The sequence below is a fragment of the Heloderma suspectum genome, chromosome 1 (genome assembly GCF_057233095.1).
Source record: "Heloderma suspectum isolate Gila_16-S chromosome 1, 16-S_ref, whole genome shotgun sequence".
Lineage (NCBI taxonomy): Eukaryota > Metazoa > Chordata > Lepidosauria > Squamata > Helodermatidae > Heloderma > Heloderma suspectum.
The window spans coordinates 364,314,361-364,331,405 of NC_139458.1; the positions used below are offsets into that span (position 1 = coordinate 364,314,361).

Genomic DNA, 17,045 nt, shown 5'->3' on the forward strand with positions numbered 1-17,045 from the left:
GACCGCCTGGGGGTTGCGCGGGCAGCCGCTCGGCGGGGCGGGAGCTCGTGGCGTCCGGCTTCTGCTCCGCGTGGCGCTCGCCGCGTTCGAGAGGGGCGGAGCGGCGGGTGTCGCTCCCGGGCCGGGCCGCGAGCGCAGGCGACATGAACGGCAAAGAAGGTGGCGCGCGGGGAAGGGCGGCGGCGGCCCTTGTCGAAAGGGGTGGGAGGGCGCGGGAGAGTCCGGGGAGGGGAGGGGGCTGTCCCGGCCAGCTTTCCTGGTCGGTTTAATCTTTCTCCTCCGCGCCCCCTCCCCCCCGCACCTTGCGTCATTTTCCCGCCTTCGATGCCTCAGCGGCTGTGTGTCTTAACTGTTCCCTTCACGTATTTCTGCCTTTTCGCGGGAGGCCTCCTGTGCCTTCTTACAACTAACTGCGTGGCAGCCAAAAATGCAATAGGTGAAGCACGTTCTACTGCAGAAGAAGCGGTATAGAAACATAGGTGGAAAACCAACAAGTGCAATAACTATCACGTAGATGTGTACGTGCTTGGAATTTAGGTAGAAAAGGCGGCAACCTTATTGTCTCTCAACATCCTTGTGATGGACAAAATAATAAAACAGCTGACTAAAACCTACTTTTTAAAAAACGGGGAGCGTATTTACCCTGAATGGTGTTTCTTCCCTTCTTACCTGTAGCAGTGATTAGATTTTCTCATTGGCAGATCACTCTTGCCATTTTTCCTGTGCCTCACTGGTGATGGGGCCTGTGACATGCAGTGTGCATACAATAGTAGGGTTGGAAGGGGCCTATAAGACCATCGAGTCTAACCCCCTGCTCAGTGCAGGAATCCAAGTCAAACCATCCCTGACAGATGGCTGTCCAGCCTCGTCTTGAAGGCCTCCAGTGTGGGAGAGCCCGCCACCTCCCTAGGAAATTGGTTTCATTGTTGTAATGCTCTGACAGTCAGGAAGATTTTCCTGATGCTCAACTGGAATCTGGCTTCCTATAACTTGAGCCCATTATTCCATGTTCTGCACTCTGGGATGATCAAGAAGAGATCCTGGCCTTCCTCTCTGTGACAACCTTTCAAGTACTTGAAGTACTATTACATTTCCCTTCAGTCTTCTCAAGGCTAAACATGCCCAGTTCTTTCAGTCTTTCCTCATAGGGCTTTGTTTCCAGTGTTGTTTTGAGTTAATCTGCTTAATTCATGCTGCTTTTAGTGCCTCCTAATTCTGCAGTGGGACTGAATAGTATTGGATTGTGCTGTTGTGCTATAAGCTTTCATAGACTAGAACTCATTTCAGCAGAACATAGTGTTACCCTTATGCAGACACATGCGCACACACACAGAGAAAGAGAGAAAGGTATAGGGCAACCAGTGGACCAAAAGACCATGAAATGTCAGAGGTGCCACCTGTGACATTTAAGTCCTCAAAACCTTTCTTTGTGATGGGTTTTTAGTGCAGCAATATGTATTATTATCTATCTGTTGTAAATGGTGTGGATCACCCATCTGTGATTTACTTCTATTGTAAGGGTATCACATTTTCATAGTGTTGCATTTTTACCTGTGGAGAAGGAACTCTACCTTGAGATAGCCCCGGCTTTTTAAAAATTGCAATTGCATTGTTGGCTGTGTGAGTACGGCTGGTTTTTATTGGACCTTGTGACATGAGTGGTGACAAGCAGTATGGTTATCCCTTCCCATGCCCTTGCCTTTTTGTGAACTACAAACACACCCAAACATTAATGTCCTCAGCGACCCTGTGTTTTCCCCGTATCTTACCTGGACTACTTACCTTTGCTAGTTTGAAGAATAGCACAGCTCTTCTATTACCTTTTGCACTGTTTTGCCTCTTCAGAATCTTTGTTTATGTTTTGCTAGTTATTAGTCTTCTACAGTGCCAAGCTAGTACTAGAGCACTCATCCAGGTGTGTGTTGAGAATAAAAACATCAGCACGGCTATCTACACAGTAAGGCTTCCACTCTGTCTTTCTGTGGGAAAAGAAAAGGATATAGTGCTATTGGCACTGGACGAGGCATTATGGGAATACTTTTCTGATTTCAAAATGTATTTTTTAATAATTCTGCAGAGTGGCCCTTAGGTTTCTCTTTACTTACGGGAAACAGAACCCTGTCCCTGGATAGCAGCAAGGGGAAGGAGTATTCCTAATTATGCCAGTCTTTACAGTCTGGGCCCAGTCATGATACTGGGAAATAAATACCACCCAGTTCAGTGACATTTAATCCCAAGTAACTCCACAGGATTGTGATCATAGACCACAGTCGTTTACCCACTTAATTGGGAATAGATCCCATTGAAAATGTCAGGTCTTCTACGTAATGTGTACTGGATATATTGTTAAGAGTAAGAAATTATAAAATCAATATCCCAGCAAAAAGTACTAATAATGTATTTGCTACTAGAGTGGTAACTAGAACAAAGCTCTATATCCAGGGCTGTTTCAAGACATTTTGCTGCCTGAGTTGGAGGGCAAATGGTGCCCCCTCCCTCCAACTCATGGTGCATAATTCTGGAGGCTGGTCAAGTTATTTTGGCACCTGAGACAGAAAAACCAGCAATGGTGTCCTATTCCCTGGCAGTAAAAATACAATAATAATGTAATGAAATAACAAACTATTTGCTGCCCTTTCATGACACTTGAAATCAGCTGCCTGAGTCGGCCACCTCACTCTACGTAATGTTAGAGCTGGCCCTGTCTGTATCTCTGTGAAGAGCCAGTGGCTCATTTGGCACCCAGCCCACTCCATGAGATCCAGCATTTTTAGGCCAGCAGGCTAAATTCTATATGCCATGCAAAAAATGAGTGGAACTGGTGGCTGTTTTTTAGTTTCTTAAAATGATCATGATATGATATTTAGCTTTGGCTGTAAGTGTAATAATAAGTACTATTACCTTTGATAGAGGTTCACAAGTGTGTTTGCTGCTGGTAAGCACACCTTGTAGTTAGGTGAGGTTACCTACCCTGTTCTAAAGCCTGAAGAAGGGCAAATAAATTTCCAGGACCTAACCCATCTTCAAGATGCAGGAATGAGTCCTGGCATAATCTACCTGGAGCAAGGGAGGCAGGTGGGGCCTTGCCCCTAAACTAGGGGTGGGGAAGCTGTGGCCCTCCAGATGTTGCTAGACTCTAAGTCTCATCAGCCCCAGCCAGCATGGCTAGTGGTCAGGGATGAGAGCAGTTGTAGCCCAACAACATCTGAAGGATCACAAGTTCCTCACCCCTGCCCTAGACTGTTGCACTGGGCTTTGGAGATACACAGAGTGTCTCAGAAGTTCAAGACCCCACCCTTCCCCCTTGGTTCAAGTTTGATGGAGGTTTGGCAGACAAAATTGGTGTCCCTCTGGTTCCTTGGTAAATATAATACAATTTGATAACATTTAATTCTCACTGGTTTTCTTTCATATTTTCTGGGAACAGGTGGTTTCAGAAAAAGGAAGCATGACAATTTTCCTCATGGTCATCGAAGAGAGGAAAAAGACAGCATTAATTCTTCTTCTCCTGTGATTATGTCCTTCAAATGTAAGTATTTAAAGGCCTGAGGGGTGATTCACACATACATATTAGCAGCCTTTTCTCAATACAGTTCCTCAGGATGCTAAAGTAGTTTGCTCTGTTAAAGGCAATAATTAGGACTGGTCTCAGTAGCCTTGTTGGTTCCACAGAACAAATCAAGTTTGCTTTTGAACATCTGTGTTAAAGAATAGTTTTGTATAATTTGTATGTTCACATTTAGTATTTTAAATACAGGCCCATTAAAATATGTCCCTCTTGCTAGCCGATGCTCTGACTTGCATAAGTCGATGCTCTGACTTGGATTCCTGCATTGAGCAGGGGGTTGGACTCGATGGCCTTGTAGGCCCCTTCCAACCCTACTATTCTATGATTCTATGCTAGTTTGTTGGCTCTAACTTGGCAGAAGTTCCTTTGAGATATTTTCAGCATATACTTGAATGACCTGTGCATCTGCATTCTGTTCTCTTCAGCGTTTCAGCTAGAGCTTGACACAAGACATGATAAATACGAGAGGCTTGTAAAACTTAGCCGTGATATAACTATTGAAAGTAAAAGGACCATATTCTTACTGCATAGGATTACCAGGTGGGTACCTGAGTTAGTTTTTTCATTTTCTTGATATATGCCTTGTACAGTGATCAGATATGTAGAAGGTATGGGGTTAAATCCAGTGTTGGAAATCCACTAGTACAAGGAGACTTTCTCCTCCCAGCCATAGCTTCCTCTATATTGCCTGAAAATCTGATCCAGAGGGTTTTGCAGCCCTCTGGATCAGAGCCTGAGGGTACGCAGAGGGTCTCCCCTCCCCCAGTTCCACTGACGAAAGCAGTTCAGTCGGGGAATGACAGTGCTGGATTCAACCCAAGGCTTCCTGTTTCTTTAGTAGTTGGCATAAAATTAGGAGTTTGAGCAAGTGTCTTGTTGTGCAGAGGTGAGGAAATGGAACTTTTCACTTCCATGCAACTGTTAAAAGTACAGGAGTCCTGTTCTCTGTTGCCTAACCTAAGTCTTAATAATTGTTCTTGTTTTTACTGTATGAATAGAACATCTCATTTCATTGCTGCACTTAAACTAGCACAGTTTTCACAAGCTGACGTCATTTTGCTTAAAAAAATAAAGACTCCTAACCTTGGGGAAACTCATTCTAACAAAGTTGATGGAAAAACTAATTTGGATAACAGATCTCACAAATCTTGGGGGCATTCAGATCAAAGAACTGGTGGGGTGGGGCGGGAGGATCCTGCACTATCCAGGAATCCCTTTTAAGGGTGATACCAAGAGAAGCCAAAAGTCTACGACAATAGGGTATATGTATCTATGAGTCTGTGCTCTATTCACTGCCCTATCAAATATGCCGGTGTGTGATACAGTATGTACTTGCCACCATTGTTGCTTCAGGGTTCCTGTTGAAGTTGTTATTCACTTTGGCGATATACTCTTTCAGTATGTGTGCAGTTTGGGACTTCTCTGCTAGCAGGTAGGCCACAGTACCTGAAAAATCATCTATAAAAGAAGGTGGAGCTCTGCTTCCTGACTGTTACAAATCAAGCTTTGCCACAGTAAGAGATTAGAGCATTGCACTACGCCGCCCTTTGAGAAGTCTGTGATCTTTCAAGCAAATATAGAAAAGAATATGTGCATGAAGTAGTTAACTGCATGCCACTACAAATACTAGGCTTTGCCTAGAAACATTTTCTTTCTATCATCCTAGTCTATTTCGTGCTGCTGTGAGTAGTGGTAGCTGTTGACAGCTTTAACAGTACTGTCTAGACTAGCTTACAAACATTGTTAGACAATGTGGCGATTATATTAGAAATGAACACCAGTTCTTTAGCCACACTGATGCACTAGTAATTGCAGCTGCTGATGTAGCTGCACAGATGACAGTACTGAGAAGTCTAGACAAATAAGAACTTGTGTGAAAATCTGAGAGATATCACCATATTTTCCTCCTTGTGTTTTTGTAACAGAGCTCCTATGTTTGTCACAGTAAACATTTTTTTTCAAAGGAGCCCCATCAGTTGACTCTGCTGAAATGTAATTTTTTATTACTTATTTTATAACCTGCCTCCTTACACACTGTTTTGAACTGCCTGGAATACTGTGCTGTAAATATATGGCTAACATTTTTCAGATGACATGTGTTTTTGTGGGCTAGATTCTGTTTTGCTTGTTGCACCTGCCAAAGTTGGTTCTACAAAGTTGTTGCTGCTACAAAAGCTTATGTTGCAATATATCTGCTAGTCTTTAAGAAGTCGCAAGAGTTATTTATTTATTTGCTACAGCAGATTAATGTGCCTATTTTCTGGACAAATTCCAATTTTTTTTAATAATAACTTCAGATTTCTAATTTGATATCTGACATATCAGTTATAAAAACAGTTACAAGTGGAACCTTCAGCAAAATGTTGCAGTGCGGATTACTTCTGTTTGCTGTTCCAGCCAGCCAGCCATGCTCTCCTCCACAATACTCCATTCCCAGTTTTTCACCCCACCCTCCCACGATAGTCAAACAGCATTCTTTGGCCACTGAGCACCCTCATTTTTCAATGGGTTCTTTTGGTTTGTTTTTCTAAAGATTTTTTGTACTTCTACAAACCTTGGAACTCCCCCCCCCATCCCTGTAGATACCTGCCTTTTGTTTGTTGATGGTGCCAGCACTCACCTCTGAACTTCAGAAATAGAGCGATGCCCATTCCATTCTCTAGGATTAGATTTCTGGTATGGTCTTTGTGATGATCAGGGATGCATTCTCAAGATTGGATTAATATTTTGGGATAACAGTTGCTTTCTGCTGTTAAAATGTAAATATTGTTTAGAATCACCTCTTACCAGTTGAACTATCATGATGGTGAGTATAAAATAGTAGCTGAAATAGGTAATACAGTATTTAATTTATATTGATCTTGAATATGCCCCCCAAATTTTTCATCTCTGCTTTAGGGAGACATGAATATATATCTATAGACACTTTGAAGTTCAGGTACTTTCATCAGGACTTTAGAAGAATAAATTTTAAATCCAGACCTGTTACAACATGTGTTTTAAACAAGCTAGTTGAACATAGAATAGTTTGTAGGTGATATGTATATTAACTTGGCCTCTTTGCTGATGTTCCAACAGCAACCACTTTCTGATTTGATTTGTATTCTGTGATCACAGTGCTCCCAATGGGGAGGAAATACTAACAGAATCTGAGGCCAAACTAGATGTTGTGAGACAGAAAATAAAGCAAGTAGCACAAGAATTGATGGGAGAGGATATGTATCAGTACCATAGAGCCATCTCTCCAGGTATGTATAAGAAATAAAGCAAGCAAAACTGAGATCAGGTGCAACTCAAGATATTTAATTTGGTCTAATTTTATTATATAATTTGACGTGTGGACATCAGTCCTTCAGTCTGTTCCCAATGGATTATTAGTTAATGTACTGTTGATTCTCTTAGAATATTTGGATATGTAAATTGTACAGGACTAAGGACAGACCTTGGATTGTACAGAGTTCAGTGGGAACATTTTTTGTGTAATTTGTTACTTAGCAGTTCATTTAATAATACTTCCTTTGTGTTGGTGGTGGTTGACATTGACTTGACACAGAAGAGGAACTTGTATGTATACAAGTGGTTTATGTGAACATTCACGGTGGTTCAGCAGGACTTAACCAGTTTGGTGATTCTGGTGTGGGGGGCTTCTGAACCACAAATGAATGAAAATCCTTGGGGTTCTTGCATATTCAGTATGGGGATTGTGGTTTCTTTTGTATTTGTATTTTTGTAGACCGCCAGATCTTATAGGTGTCCAGTATATAATAATTGACCAGGTCACCTTGGTTAAGTCTCTGTAAAGTTCCAAGATTGCTGCTGCTTCACTGGTGGAAAAAGAATGGTATAGCTGAGTGCATCTGTATACTGATAATACCTTATACCAACACTTCACATAACCTGTCCCACTGCCTTCATGAAAAGGTTAGAGCATAAAGAAGAGAGCTCTAGGGCATTGCACAGTTTCATCTTCAGCAGCAGAAAATAAATTTCCCAATATGTGAATGTTTGGCTAAATAAGATTATAACCTTTGTAATACCACACTTGGAATCTTCACAAGGTTCTTCAGATGTTCTTACAGAAGTTGGGGAAATGCTGTATCAACTTGCTGAAACAGGTTCTGATGCAACATATCAGAATAGCATTAACAGAGTAATGCTGTTACCCTGTAACAGAGCAGCATTAACATGGTAGTACGTCTGTGTTGAGCTCTAATTGAAAATCTTCCTCGCTCCTAGACCACAAAAGTGATACTGGTTCCATGCTGGGCAAAAGCCGGATTCTTTCTTTCATTAATTACATTTATATCCCACCTTCATAACATGATGAAGTTTGCATTGTACAGAGATTCCTAGAACTGCAGTGCAATCATATCTTCTGCTGTCTTTCCCAAGAAAGGAAGGGCAGGGGCAAGAGGGTGTTAGCAAAACATCAAAATTGAGAGGTAATTTTTAAAGTTGCCTGATGCCCACTTCCTTACGTTTTGGAATTCTTCTGTTCCCTTTCTGAAGCATTTACAGTGTCCATTACCATCACTGCAGAGGGGAGCGGGAATCGTCCCTCTCTTGGTTTCACTGACAGAAGTAGTTCCGTCAGCGGAAAAAACTGCATTGGATTTCAGCCATTGACACCTTCACTTTAGATGCTGTTTCATATGTGGCTTTCTAGTTAGCTCAAAAGAGAGATTTTACCTGTGACATTTTATTACAGCTGGGCCAAGGTGGGTAATGATAAATCAATTGCTAAATAGGAAGACTAGGGGCATAATCCATTTCCACCCAGAACAGCTCTGCAGGTAAATTCTAACATCATAATTCTACTTGTATTACTCTATCACTACACTAAGCACTAGACAAAAATTAAAAGGGACAAGGTTATGGTGCCAGGCTTAGAGTCTTAATAAAACAGGGCACGTGAGAGAAAGGGAACTTGGCGGGAAGAGATATAACATGCCAGATGTCAAACAAGAACAGGCAGGAAGGACCATGAACAAAAAAAGCAGGAGTAAATAGATGAGTTTTCAGTGGCCAAGTTCGCAGATCACAACAGCCTACCCTGCGGAATAAGCCACACAGTGTGAGTTGTGTTCAGAATAACCCATGGTGAGCCCCAAAGATGATCAGGCTTACTCTGGGGTGTTCTCCCCCTCAGTCCTGCACCCGCCTCTGCCCAGTAGCCCAGGAGACTTGGTGGCAGAACCATCTTGCCTGCTGCCAAGTCTCCCTCCCTGCTCTGATCATGACCCTGACTGGAACGGGGGCGGGGGGACCCCCAAGGTTAAATCCCAAACCTCTAAATTTAAGGAGGATTTTTCTAAGGGGCTGATCTGGTCCCCTTGCCGCCCCGCGCCCGCTACTTGTCAAAAGCTATCAAAGTAGCATATATTCAGCCCCATCTTTATCAGTTACCTTCTATGCTTCAGATGTTGGGCTGAAACATAAAAGGCAATAGGTAAGATGAACCTATATATTTTTGATAGCAAAGAGAAAGCATGAAGTGCTAGCAAGGACTAAAACGATGGATACACTTAAAATGAATTCCAGAAGCATATACTTAATGCTCAGGGTTGCATAATGGAAGCTACCCCATCACAGTATAATCAACTAAATAGGCTTTACGTTTACATTGTGTTCTGGTTTTGGCTCAGTTTCTCACCATCTGTGCCTGAGTTATTGACCTTACTTCTTCAAAGACTTTATTTACTTGGAAAATCAAGGAAAGGCAGGGAGAAAACATTGAGAAGTTACTGTGTTGATGGACAAGGTCAGTCTCATTCCAAATGTCTGGAAGATCTTTTTCGGAGCAGTTCATGACACCTAAGGATTAATCTCCCAGTGTGTGTTTTGGAAAGGAATGAATGGCATGGTTCTGTCATTATTTGTTATGCAGAATAGAATATCCAATAGAACCATTGAAGTATTGCAGAGTTTAACTATTTACTTAACAATATTAAAATATGTTCTCTTCACGTATGTATTCTATTTCTTAATCAGAGTAACTATATGTAAACACAGAAACTTATTGATATTCTCAAGAGAAGCATTTTATAAAGTAAAATAGAAACCCTAGATTTATATCTCAAAAGAAGGTTGTCTAAATAGCCTCAGACTTCCTAAAAATGTTGTCCACTGGCCTGAAGCCAGATTTGAAATATCCTTTTCTCCCCTTCCCCCACATATCCCTTTAAAATAGTTCAAGGGAACCCAAATCAGCCTTCCCATGGAAAATGCTTTAAAAATATGTAGTTGCAGAAATGGTTCCATTTAAAACAAATAAACACACAAACCTGTTGGAGATGTGCCTGTGTTTGGTGTAATAAATGTATATCTATAAATAGAAGTGCTTCATGTATGAGTCTTGCGAATATTGTTTGCCATTTGTAATTGTGAAATGCTTTTTTTGGGGTTACTCCAAGCCGTTGTTCTTTTGGCTTAAAGATAAAACAATTCTGGCAGAGCACTAAAGAAGTTTCATGCTTCCCTCATTAAGAATAGTGCTAATGGCACGCAAAACATTTCCCCAAAGGATACTCATATGAGCTCAAAAGCTGAGTATGGTACTAATAATTGAATAACAAAAATGATGTCTGTTTTCTACACGTTTCTTAACAGTACAGATTGTCCCAAGGGATGATTAAACAAGCAAACAAAGAGATACTGAAATAACTAGGGGTTTTAAAGCTAATCCTGCACATTGTTACAAATATTGTCCTTTTGTGATTACTTTTGAAGTTGAAACACTTGTAATATAGAACTTCTGTCTCCTGATTTATGGTATATAGGAAAAGTTTTGATGATATGACAAATTAGTCTTGAAAACTGAAGAAGTGCTAGGAAAGCAGAAGACTGACTTTGGATCCGAGGGGTAAAATATCGATAAATATCATCCTTATTCCAATTGCGCTTTGTCAGAATTTGCATATTTGACAAACTCGGGATAATGACATTCATAGAATTGTGCAGTGGTCGGACTAGGAGAATTGTCAGAGTTCATTCAGTTCAGTGCTTGCATTGAAACAGGATCTTTTGCATCTAAACCTTTCTTCATATATGAGCCCCTAGCATGAAATTTGGTGTGCGAGTAAAGATATGAGGTGAGAGCAGTTAAGGTCAGATGACTATTCCATGACTTGAATCCCTTTGCATGTTTACTTGGAAGAAAATCCCACTAAGTTCAGAAGGTGTTGTTTTCTACTAAGCGTGCGTAGGATTGCAGCCTTAGTCACTGTCAGTCTTGTAGTTTAGTACTTCACTGTTATGTATGTACCACCATCAGTGTTCATGGTACACTGTCATGAACCCTCCATCAGTGTTCATTACAGAATACAGGTCCCTGCTTGGGGTGGGCAAATCTGTATCATGCTATGTAATGTTGCATTTTTTTCAAGCACAGGCTCAGTCTATCCTCTTTCTGCATGAGTTTGCAAATGTTTGTTTAGAAAATCCACATGAAAATTTATAGGCATTTTGTATGTATTTTAATATGCACTTTCCCCTCATGTTTTGCAAATACTTTCCCCTAAAATATGCCTTTTTGTATGCTATTTTTCCTAATGTACATATTTTTGTACATTTTTTAAAAATCTGAGAACTGCATCACAAAATTCAGAGAACTGTGAAAACCAAGTGTTAATTGTGTTCTGTTTCATGTATTAGTTCAGGAAGTGCAAATTAGGTTGGCTTGCATTAAAATGCAAACGAAACAAATTTTTGCTACATCCCTAATCCCTGCCCCCAGGTACTTACAGTCTAAAATCTGTTGTAGGAGAAATGATAGAGAAAAGGGGTGAAACTGGAGGCACAGGTAAAATGGGAAGCAATGTGGTTCTCTCAGTTGTGTGTGCTTAGGCTGAGTTACAGTCGGGCGTGGGAACCAGGGGGTTGTGCCAAAGGCTTCACAGAAAAGATGGGTTTTGCAGAGGGATTTGAATTAAGCAAGTGAGATGGTATCACACAGGTATTCTAGAAAGCAGTTCTAACCATATGGAGCAGTAAGGGAGAAAGGGCTGGGTCTTTTTAGTAAAAGGAGACCTTCAGAGGATGGTGGAACTGGAGGAGTGAAGAACACTGGCAGGGATGTATTGGTATATAAGTGCAGAGAGATGGGAAGTGGCAGGCCATGGATGACTTTGAAGGGAAGCACCGCTTGTGCTGGGTGTGGGAGTGGACACAAAGCCACTGGATGGATTTAAGGTGGTGTATAGAATGATTAGAGTGAATGATTTTGTCAGCAGAGTGCTGGATGGACCTGAGTAGATCAAGATGAGTCATCAAAAGACTAGAGAAAAGAAGGTTGCAGTAGTCCAAGCAAGGAGTGACCAAAGTATGTTCCAGAGTTTTTGCCAAGGGCACAGAGATGAAAGGCCATATTTTCGTGATGTTGTAAATATAGGAGCTACAGCACTTGGCTGTTGGTTGAATATGGAGAACAAAGGATAGTGGTGTCAAAGAAAAAGCCAAGGTTTCATGCCTGCTCAACAGGGTGGATGGTATTGTAGTTGATTGATTAGAAAAGTGTGCCGGAGAAGAGGGCTTGAGAGGAAAGATGGGGAGTTCAGTCTTGGACATACTGGGGCTGTTGGCCCAACCCAACAGCCCACAGTTGCTAATTAACACCACGGTGCATGCAGGACACGTGCAGCCACCATTTTGAATATGCAACCCCCACTCGGGGGTTGTTGTGTCATGCAAACCTGGCAAGCGTGGGTTACACGAGGATTAAACAACCCTTACATAACCCATACTCTATTTTAGGGTTATGTGAGGGTTGCTTAACCCTCACAAAACCCATGCTTGCTGGGTTCACACAACATGACAGCCCCCAAGCAGGGGCTGCATGTGCAATTTGATGCCTGTGGGCACCGCAGCTCATCCTGGGTTAAACAACCCACGATGAGCCACGGCATGTCGTCCGAACCCAGTCACTGGATTTAAGACAATGATGTAGCATCCAAGCAGAAATATCAGAGAGGTGGTTGTAGACATAGTGTTGGAGTGAGGGGGACGGTTCAGGCGTAAAGAGATTCTTAAAGTAAATCTTAGAGTTGCAAGTTAATGTTCCTGGAACACTGGATTAGAACACCATCAAAGTGAGACATAGCTGCTTGTCTTGTGCATATCATTACATTTCTATTTGTATCGTCATTGGCTGTAAGCATATCACCAAACTGTTAAATGTGCTTTCCATAAGTGATAAACTAGCTAAAAAGAATGCAGTAACTTGGACCCACACAATGAGAAAAAATTATTCATGAGCTGAATCATATGGTAATAGCTATGGCTGTTTACGTGCTGATAAATACATATAATTGTTGGTGAACAAGGAAGAGGCACATTCCTTTTCCTTATATACTTCCATTACTCATCCTGACCCTAGCTGAATTTAGTATCTATACTACCACACCAAATCTAGCCCACCTGAAGTCCAATCCCGCCTGCTGCATGTTGTCCAAACCCAGTCGAACAACTACAAAAACAAGTGTGTCTTCTGTATACAGATTTTCTTAGCAGTATGTATACAGCAGCCATAGCCTAGGAATTAACTGGTAATGAGGCAGAAGCAGTAGCAGGTAACTACAAAAGACTTACTACAGAACAAAACCTTTTTAAATTCATGAAAGGGAAGAAGTGTGTGTGTGTGTGTGTGTATTTAAAGTCATTGGATTGCAGCGCAAAACTAAGACACAGGAACAGGATGTACCTGAAAAATTAAATAAGTTCATCTCTTTGCTGTTTTTGAGACAAGAGATAAGATTGTAAAAGTGGGAATGCAGTTTCCTGATTAGTTCCTTCAGCAATCTAATGTTCTTCTGCACAGATTACTTTTAAGTAACTTACCCTGGCATCAGTTAGGTTTTTTTCTGGGATAGTTGTGCATTTTTTTATATTAGAAGTGGGCTAAGCCTAGACCTGGTAGATTCTAGTTTGGTTCTTTGAAATTACTTGGGTTTCAATTAACCTCTTCATTGGTTACCATCAGATCTGCTTCAGTTTCCTTGGGTCAAGTAGTGACATCCTGAATTGAAACAGGGTTACCGCTCTGGAAACAGTCCACATGGTTCCTGCACTACAGTGGCATTATCCATTGCTGGCAACCCGCCATCTCTAAACACCTTGCGCTAGCAGGAACTACTGCTAGTGCAGCAAGAAACTAGCCTAAATTACCACTTCCAGAATGGGACAAGTCCCTTCCACAAGCTCCACGGACTTGTCCCATTCCAGAAACAGTAGTTTCAGCTAGTTTGTGGTTGTGCTAGCACAGCAGCATTGGATACTGCCTTAGGATGTATAGGAATTATGAAATTAGAATAGTAAGCAAGATTACTTGAACATTATCTTTAAAGAACATTTAATATAACTATAAATAAATTAAAATAATTCCAAAAATCATTTTTATCTATCTTTAAACAAGTAAGACATTTGTTAAGGAAAGCAAGCAACAAAAGACTGAGGTGGTAACTAGTTCAAAGGAATAGATTACATGAGAAAAATGCAGTAGGGGAGGCAAAAACTAATTGCCACATTTTAAATATTAGATCCTTCCTCTACTACTTGAGCCCTTCCCTGTTTGTCAGGACTGTTTTGAGGGCCTCCTTTATGGTACAAGTTGTTTAGGGTCCTGTGAAGGTCCAAGACGTGCAAACACAGCCATGCCATTATTGGGTTTCCTATACTCCCCTACCCCACAATCCTATTGACTTCTTTGTCCTTCCAAAAGTGGATGGGCTTAATTAGTCAATTTTCACTAGTGATTATATATATATATATATATATATATATATGAATGAGAGAGTGGGGGAGGGAGAGAGACTGTGTGTGTAAGAGTAATGTGTAGCTTGTAGGTTTATGGGTGTGATTCAGTTCACTTATGACAGCATAGTTGCATTTAACTTTTCTTCAGTCTCATTAAAGTCATTGGGTCCAAGGTAATTAAAATGCAGGCATGTTTGAATGGGTTGGTTTCTTCCAGAACTTCATATACTCTATTTGAAGCATTAAGAACACTGCATGTTACTGTGCCTTGCATAAGTATTCCCCCCCCCCCTTTGACATTTCCACATTTTGTTGTGTTACAACCTGGAACTAAAATGGATTTAATTAGGATTTCTTGTCACTGATCTACACAAAATAATCCATAATGTCAAAGTGGGGGAAAAATTACATATTTTACAAAATGATTTACAAATAAACTGAAAAGGCTTGGTTTCATACATATTCAGCCCCTTTGCTGTGACACCCCTAAATAAGCTTTGGTGCAACCAACTGCCTTCAGAAGTCCCATAATTAGTTGAATGGAGCCCACCTGTGTGCAATTCAAGTGTCATGTGATCTCAGGTTAAATATACCTGTTTCTGGAAGGCCCCAGAGTTTGTTGGAGAACATATCTAAACAAATAGCATCATGAAAACCAAAGAGCTATCAAAAGAAATCCAGGATAAAGTTCTGGAGAAGCACCAATCAGGGTTGGGTTATAAAAAAATATCCCAAACTATGAACATCTCCGAGAGAGAAGGCTGTCCACCAAAACTCAGTGACTGGGTAAGAAGGGCATTAGTCAGAGAAGCAACCAAGAGACCAGTGGTAACTGAAGGAACTGGAGAGATCCATAGCTGAGATGAGGAAGCTCTCCGTGGGACAACTATCAGCTGGATGCTCCACAAAGCTGGGCTTTATGGAAGAGTGGTGAGAACAAAGGCATTGCTGTAAAAAACCCATATCAAATCCCGTTTGGATTTTGCTGAAAGGCATGTGCGACACACAGCAAACATGGTAAAAGGTTCTCTGGTCTGATGATACCAACATTGAACTTTTTGGCCTTACTGCAAAACCCTATATGTGGCACAAAGCCAACAGTTCTTATCGCCTCGAGAACTCCATCCCCACTTTGAAGCGTGGTGGCAGCATCATGTTGTGGGGATGTTTGGGAGGGACTAGGAAACTGATCGGGATTGAGGGCTAGGTGGATGGAGCCAAATACAGGGCAATTCTAGAGGAAAGCCTGTTTCAGTCTGCAAAGGACCTGGGACTGCGGTGGAGGTTCACCTTCCAGCAGGACAATAACCCTAAACACACAGCCAAAGTGACAGTGGAGTGGTTCAAAAACAAGAACCTGAATGTCTTAGAATGGCCCAGCCAAAGGCCAGAGCTCAATCTGAGTGAGAATCTATGGCAAGACTTGAAAATTGCTGTTCACCAACGGTCCCTGTCCAACCTGACAGAGCTTGAGCAATTTGCCAAGAAGAATGGACAAAAATCATAGGATCCAGATGTGCAAAGCTGGTAGAGACTTACCCCAAAAGACGCACAGTTGTAATTGCTGCCAAAGGTGCTTCTGCCAAGTATTGACTCGGGGGTGAATACTTCCACAACCAACAAATGCCAATTCGTTTTTGTTTAACTTTTGTGCCACAATAAAAAATATTTTGCACTTTCAAAGTGTGAAGTATGTTGTGTAAATCAAATGGTAAAAATGCCAATTAAATCCATTTTAATTACAGGTTGTAACACAACAAAATGTGGAAAAGTCCTTATGCAAGGCACTGTAGTTCTGTGCTGTGCATATAGAGTATAATGATTAAGCTTGATATGAGCGAGTAGAAGAGAGTTGTTGAAAACTATCAAAGTAACGTCTCCATAACTCTTTGGATGGGTCTTTGGATGGATATTGAAGGTTCTCTTGCTTCTAAGACAAAATGTCAACATCTCTCTACTGTTCTTCTATCCTGTCTAAACATTTGAGGAAGTGCTGGCAGATGCAATCATGGATTTTTAATTGGGCTTCCCAATGTTCACTTAGGGAAAACAAACTACACAAAAGCAGCCTTATAAACTATTCCCTTACTGGCAGCATGATCCTTAAGTAATTCTTTTCTTGGAAACAGCCCAAAACTGAGAGCAGGAGAAGGAAGGTATTGTTGGATGGAATACTGAAATGGGATGGATTTTTTTTCACCTTGGGGATTATTTGCTGAAAGTAACGGATGTCCTTCCATTAAGTTACAATATAATATATTTAAACATCCTTTCACCTGCTTATTAAAAACACCTTATGTCAAGGTCTTGGGGTCATCTTAAATGTCATTTGCAAGCTGCTTTTTGTGGAGGACGTCTAAAAGGCACGTATCTCATGTCAAGCATATTTGATTGTAATGAGGAAAACACAGTTAATGGTCATTAAAGTCTAGAACTCCTGTGTTTGGGTCATGAAAACTGAATTTTTAATTCAATTAGTATCATGCCTTTTTCTATTTTGAAGGGATCAAGGCAGTTACTAAACTACAGTAAAATGTAATCTAGCCTATGAAGGAGTCCCAGTTTGAAGATGCAAAGTATGTCTTCAGATAAATGGAGGGGGGCACCTGGAGCAGCAGGACTGAGTAACCACCCTCTGTACACTTATATGCAATATAAAGAAAAAGAAACCAAATGCACAGTTAGAAAATGGGGGATATGTGGCTCAACAACACTACAAGCGAGAAGG

General features: G+C 41.2%; 1 protein-coding gene across 2 annotated transcripts in view; it reads left to right on the forward strand.

The window, feature by feature from the left end:
• Positions 1 to 17,045, forward strand: part of TSNAX (translin associated factor X) — a 25,820-nt gene continuing 8,775 nt past the window's right edge. For both annotated transcript variants that reach the window (XR_014786774.1, XM_084828132.1), the window contains exons 1-4: positions 1 to 159; positions 3,428 to 3,529; positions 3,994 to 4,108; positions 6,686 to 6,816. Coding sequence is in view for 1 of the 2 variants with exons in the window: in XM_084828132.1 (XP_084684258.1) it covers positions 144 to 159; positions 3,428 to 3,529; positions 3,994 to 4,108; positions 6,686 to 6,816 (364 nt within the window). In the remaining variant the exon portion in view is untranslated. The remainder of the gene's footprint in view (positions 160 to 3,427; positions 3,530 to 3,993; positions 4,109 to 6,685; positions 6,817 to 17,045) is intronic.